Source organism: Triticum aestivum, chromosome 1A (genome assembly GCF_018294505.1).
Source record: "Triticum aestivum cultivar Chinese Spring chromosome 1A, IWGSC CS RefSeq v2.1, whole genome shotgun sequence".
Lineage (NCBI taxonomy): Eukaryota > Viridiplantae > Streptophyta > Magnoliopsida > Poales > Poaceae > Triticum > Triticum aestivum.
In genome coordinates, this window is record NC_057794.1 from 579342404 (window position 1) to 579348961 (window position 6558).

Genomic DNA, 6558 nt, shown 5'->3' on the forward strand with positions numbered 1-6558 from the left:
TGCTAAGTGCCAACACACACACACACACAAAAAAAAACTCTCCACATACTGGCCGGCCTGGCCAGCCAGCTCCGCGGCGGCCAATGTAAGTAGACGTCGCCGCGGTAGCTGGGATTAGACGAATGCCACGGCGAAGGAACCAACTAGCTTTTTTTTTCTCTGAAATAAATAAACGGACCGACCGGGTTGATGCTGTAGTACCTTATACAGTTGTACTATATATGTATATGTAGTGCATGTCGCGTGTGAATACCTTATACATGCACACGGGACAAATACTCTTGTTTGAGGAATACTGTTTTGGCTTTTGGGGTCAAAGCTAAACAATTGTGCGATCCAGTCTGACTATGCCATACACGCATTTTTTTTAAAAAAAAAACTGTAATTAGTGGCGGCCAGTTCGTGCAGTCAAATGGCTACACGGTTTTCGGCAAATATAGCATATAGCAAGCAGAAATCGCGCAAAAATAAATATTTCATGCGAATATACGTCCATTTGACTAGACAACTTCCATTTGACTACGTGTGGTTCTACTTGTATATGATCAGCCATGGAGCACATGCTCAACATGTAAAAAATCGGACCGGCAGAGCCGACGACGTGGCAGCCGTCGTCCCCTATATATCCACGTCGCCCACCCACCCATCATCACACGATCCATCGACCACCAGCCCCCACTCCACGCCAAGGCAAGGTGACACGGAGCAGAGCAAAGCCGCCATGGGGGTGCTGCGGAGCACGCAGAGCATGGCGGCGGAGGTGGAGGAGATGCGGGCGGCGCTGCTGCTCGGCCCCGCGTGGAGGTGGCGGGGCGGGGGCGCGGCCGCGGCGGGCAAGCGCGGGGCCGGCGCCGAGGAGGGCGCCGCGGAGGCGCGCGCCGTGTGCGTCACGGGCGGCATCTCCTTCCTCGGCCTCGCCGTCGTCGACCGCCTCCTCCGCCACGGCTACTCCGTCCGCCTCGCCCTCGAGACCCAAGGTCCGTTGGTCCCTTCTTGCTAGCTTGGTCCGTGGCTCGTTGACTCTTGACCGCTTGGTCGAGTTTAAAACGCGAGACGGGTGGTGGGGAATTTGGTGCTTCTCTGCCCCGACATTCCACATACGGACGGACCGAGAGAGAGTTGGCCACCTTCCCCCGCCGTTCCGAAATTTCGTGGCGGATTCCGCAATGCTTGCGCCGTGGCGAATTTAAATTACATAGATGGAGTAGCTTGCACAGCTGCGCCACGAGTCCAGTACAAGTTCCATTTCCCTTTGCGTGGGAGGTGCAAAATTGCAGTTCAGAATTTAGCGGCTCGGGTTCAGGAACCGGCAGTTCAAAATGGTAATTTCGTTGTTGTGCCTAGCTCCAAAGGGAAAGGGGACAAGATAATCTCAACCCACTTTCTTTACCACAATCCGGGGCCCTCCCATTTTCCGTTTAATCGGTATGTCGTCACCGCCGGTGAACAGGGATGCGTCCGAGCGCTGGCGATGTCACCGCTAGCGATGTGTCCAAGTGTTTGGTGCGTAGGTGTGTGTTTTTCTGCTGGGGACATGGACTTGTTGGTTGAAAATGGTCCATCGCAATCCGTCCGCAGCTCATGACCACGTCGCCCTCAGTAGTAGCTGACGTTTCACCAATGCACTTCTTCTCGACCACAAGAAAATTTTGCCTGCCCCTTGGAGCCAAATCGGTCAGTTCAGGGTTCACCCTCTTTGGGTGAAAGGCGAAAGGGCCTGTGGAGTCATGCATAAGGAATGCATGCCCCGTTTTTCGCTCCTGAAGTTTCATGAGTTTCATACCTTTCCCTGATCGGTTGCCGGAAAAGCGCCTGAATGGGATTTTAAACCGAACATTCCGTTTGCGTGCCATAGGCCTGGCCAAGGTAATTTAGTAAACGAATGAAGCAGAAGAAAACATCAATTTTCACAGTAGCATTATGTACTGATGTTAGTGAGGGCTGAGGCAGCACTTGATCTCTTCGTTTCTAGTGGTGTTCTTTACACCCGCCAACTCTACCAACTAAGGCTATTTTTTTTTCTTTTGGCGAAGAATCAAGGCTGTTTCACACACATCAGCGCAAGAAATTCAACTGTAGTTGTTCTCCGATGGATATGATTATTTATTTGGAGCAATTAAGGTATATGTGAATTGCATTTCTGATAAGGATCACCTTTTGTTTAGTAGTCACTCAGTGATAGGATCACCTTTTGTTTAGTAGTCACTCACTGATAGGATCACCTTAGCTTACCACCTCCTTGAATGGACCATTTGGGGAATTAATATGCTACCTAAAGTTAACTGATGCGTCATTCCTTGTCCGTTAGCAGCTTGTCAGTTTTAAAAGCCATAGTTTCCTAATCAAGGAGGATAAGAAACGGTGGGGACATGTTCTCGAACATTCACCCAAATGCGTGTAACTTTTGCCCATGTTACTTGCACCTTTTTGGAACAGGAGGAGGGCGGTTGTGAAAATAATCGGTGTGACATTGTGTCTGATCCTTACTCTAGGTCAGCAACAATGTGTCTGACAATGCCTATATGGTCTCTCTTAATGCAGCATTCGAAGTGACATTGCTGCCTCTTTATAATTACTGTCGAAAGTGATCATTTTCTACAGCTTGATGCCTTCCTCACTTGTGAATTGTTGAATACCATGCTAGCCCATTCATAGCTCACTCTTACTGCCAAGTTGAACTCCAAAACTAAGTTGTATTTATTTTTCTTTGGCAGAGGATCTGGACAAGCTGAGGGAGATGGATTTGTTCGGTGAGAATGGCAGGGATGGGGTCTGGACTATTATGGCAAATGTCATGGACCCGGAGAGCTTGCACCGAGCTTTCGATGGCTGTGTTGGTGTCTTCCATACCTCATCACTCGTGGATCCAGGAGGCATCTCCGGCTACACGGTGAGCTCACACAACCCCTTATCAATGTTCCTAAAATAGGTAGATATATGTCTCGAAAGTTCATCATGCATGAGAGAATCATCGTGCAAAATATGTTGGATAAACTCGTCTGCTTGTTTTGTTTGTTTGCGGAAGGGAGATGCTGTTATTGACAGTGTCACTGCTCCTACATCTCAACTTGTGACACAAAAACTTTTGTCTTGTCCCTTGAGGAAGGCAAAGAGGTGGTACATTATGGAATAGGTGGGTGTCAAGTTGGTAAGGGCATATGCGATATAGGTGGGTGTCAACATGATGAGGACTCTACCAGTGCTCCAAAATGTAAAGTACCAAGGGACATCATGGCTAACAAACAACACGACAATCATATTAAATCAGTCATATGTCGTTTACATTTCATCAGGAGTCAGTTGTTATTACAGAGAGATGAATTTTCATACTTAATACCTGTACACATTGCAGCCAGTAGTTATGCAAGTTAGCGACAACCCCTATCTTGTACTGCGCTGGGTTATTCCCAGCGGTGTTATCACAATATGTGATCACAAGAGTAAGAATTCGTTAATTTTCATGGTCATTTGCAAGAACTATGCACGGTGCTTATCCTTCAATGAATCCTGAGAAAGGACCTTGGCCACATCATCCGTATTGTGTGCATCTACTATATAACTAAGATTGGTTGGTGTGGTGTTCATCTCCGATTGAATCCTGCCAACAACCATTGATTTATGAACTTCATGAGGCTATGGAAATTTGATGTCACAATAGGCTTTGTGTAGTTGGAGTGCTTGACTTTTCAGATGTCATTACTGGAAGCTCTTTTGTATTCAGTTTCTTTCTACATTTTTCTGTTGCACTTTATCTGACCAAAAGCATCAAGGAATTATCTGAATTGACCGCTGCAGTGAGAAGTAACCATCCAACCATTTGCTAAGCATACCTACTACAAAACCAGTGGTGGTAGGGGCCTACAGCCTACTGATTCCAAAATCCAGATATATGATGGAAATAGTTTGAACATAGTAGGCCAAATCAAGCCCCAAAATGGTTGCAAGTATATCTTATATTCGCATGCTCGCATGGCGTTTGACAGTGGAACTACCAAATCCACTCAGATTGGTGATGTAGGGCCTTTACTGGATCATGCCTGATGCTGACACCCATTGCTTTAGCAGACTCATCATGGATATGGATGTAGCTCTTGATCTTGCTTTGTAATATGCTACTATTTGTTTGCATTATTTATCTCTGCTTTGCATACACTTGAGAAAAAAATGCACGATGAAACATAATTTAGGTTTGTAGTACCATAGCATGTGATTTCCACCAACACTTTTAGATTACTTATCATGCAAAGCATCTGGCCTGGATACTTAGTCCACATGCCCTTTACCTGTACTTTTCAAGAGTACAACCTATGCTTGAGCTCCTGCTGGTTTGAACGTGTACATATGAAAGGCATCATGTTGATCTTTCGGTTGTCGAAAGCTCATCCTGTTGAAGAGCAATATGAAAATTTGAGCACTGCCTCTGCTTTGTCAGATGCGCGGAGTAGCTTCAGCCTCCTGGTGCTTTACTTTAGCACCTTTTGGGTCAATAACAAGGTGGTAGAATAAATTGGTTAGGTGGTGCCCTGTCTTATCTTTTTTGACATTCTATGCCAGAATCCATAGCACTTTCGTCTCTGAAAGTTCCAACGTAGTTCTTCCAAAGTTGATCATACCGGGTCGCAGACTTGCAGTATGCGCCAAGAAAAGTAGTACTTTGTACAAAATATCAGGTGAAAATTGACGTGGCTTGGCTGTAGCCCATTGACCGTCGGTGTTGATCTGGTTATACCTGCCCTTCAGTTTATTATGATGAGTTGATAACTTGTTCAAGGTCCAACAGATAGTAGTTGTAGACTTGTACTAGTCTTGCTGAATACTTCCATTTCTGTTTCTTTCAGTCTTGCTAGATTCCCAGTTCTTGTGATTCCTTTGAAATAATCATAAGGTCCACTGAGTCAAATTTTGTGATTGTATTTAGTCCTTTAAAATCTGTTGCGGATGTTTTTCAAAAATGAAAAAAAAATTAAGAACACTTCTTATTTTTACATTACACCACCTGTGCTTTGCAGACAGATTCTTGGAATGTTGATTAGACCGAGTCTTACTCCAAATTAAGTTGGCTCGCTTAATAACTTTTCTAATGTTCATTTGAACAGAAACACATGGCGACTCTGGAAGCCAAGGCGGCAGAGCAGGTGGTGGAAGCGTGCGTGAGGACGGAGTCGGTGAGGAAGTGCGTCTTCACCTCGTCGCTGCTGGCCTGCGTGTGGAGGCAGAGCTACCCTCACCGCCACCGGTTCCCCGCCACCGTCGATGAGAGCTGCTGGAGCGACGAGACCTTCTGCCGTGAGAAGAAGGTGATGAGAGATTCCGCTCAACCTGTAGACTCTCCATTGCGTGGATCAACCGGCAGTGTATATTTAACGGTGTGAAACAATTATTTTGTTCTTGTAGCTGTGGTTTGCGCTTGGCAAGACGATGGCAGAGAAGGCGGCATGGAGGGCGGCGCGTGGCCGGGACCTGAAGCTCGTGACGGTGTGCCCGGCGCTGGTGACCGGGCCGGGTTTCCGCCGGCGCAACTCCACCCCCTCCATTGCCTACCTCAAAGGTTTGTGTTTCTGTCTGGCCATTGTGTTTGCATCGAACCAGCATTGTCCTCAGATCGAGCACTGACAGATAGTTGTTCCTTCGATGAAAATATCAGGGGCGCACACCATGCTGGCGGAGGGCCTGCTGGCGACGGCGGACGTGGAGCGGGTGGCGGAGGCGCACGTGCGCGTGTACGAGGCGATGGGCGGCACCGCCGGCGGGAGGTACATCTGCTACGACCACGTGGTGCGCCGCGCGGAGGAGTTCGCGGAGCTGGAGCGGCAGCTGGGGCTCCGGCCGAGGGCGCCGCCGCCCCCGGCCGCCGCGCCGCCGTCGTTCGAGCTCTGCAACCGGAAGCTGGCGCGGCTGGTGTCCTCCCGGAGGCGGTGCACCCACGACGCCTACCTCCCCGTCGCGTACGACTGACCCGGCCGGGAGGAGGAGTCGCCGCGTGGGAGGAGAGAAAATGGCGTGCGTTGTACAGAGTTGTGCCCCAGTGAATAATAAAGCTGAGCTAGTTTAGTAGGAGTAGATACCATGAGTCCATGAGTGTTTTGCAGAGGTGATCCGGTAGAGTAGGACGATGAAACCGTAGCGCAAGGCCGTTTTGCTGGTGCCCTTTCCTGCGCAGCTTAGGTGGAAGGCGAAGAAGGCCCCGAGCCATCAGTGAGATACCAGTCTGGAAGAGCTCGGATTCTAACCTTGTGTCAGACCCGCGGGCCAAGGGACAGTCTCAGGTAGACAGTTTCTATGGGGCGTAGGCCTCCCAAAAGGTAACGGAGGCGTGCAAAGGTTTCCTCGGGCCAGACGGACATTGGTCCTCGAGTGCAAAGGCAGAAGGGAGCTTGACTGCAAGACTCACCCGTCGAGCAGAGACGAAAGTCGGCCTTAGTGATCCGACGGTGCCGAGTGAAAGGGCCGTCGCTCAACGGATAAAAGTTACTCTAGGGATAACAGGCTGATCTTCCCCAAGAGTCCACATCGACGGGAAGGTTTGGCACCTCGATGTCGGCTCTTCGCCACCTGGAG

At 48.9% G+C, this 6558-nt stretch overlaps 1 protein-coding gene across 1 annotated transcript; it reads left to right on the forward strand.

Annotated features, from left to right (window-relative positions):
- Positions 1-667: 667 nt before the first annotated feature.
- Positions 668-6558, forward strand: LOC123069539 (cinnamoyl-CoA reductase-like SNL6). Its single transcript, XM_044492429.1, has 5 exons — positions 668-977; positions 2715-2890; positions 5097-5297; positions 5395-5548; positions 5645-6558. The coding sequence occupies exons 1-5, from the start codon at positions 722-724 to the stop codon at positions 5953-5955; spliced, it is 1098 nt and encodes a 365-aa protein (XP_044348364.1). The 5' UTR covers positions 668-721; the 3' UTR covers positions 5956-6558.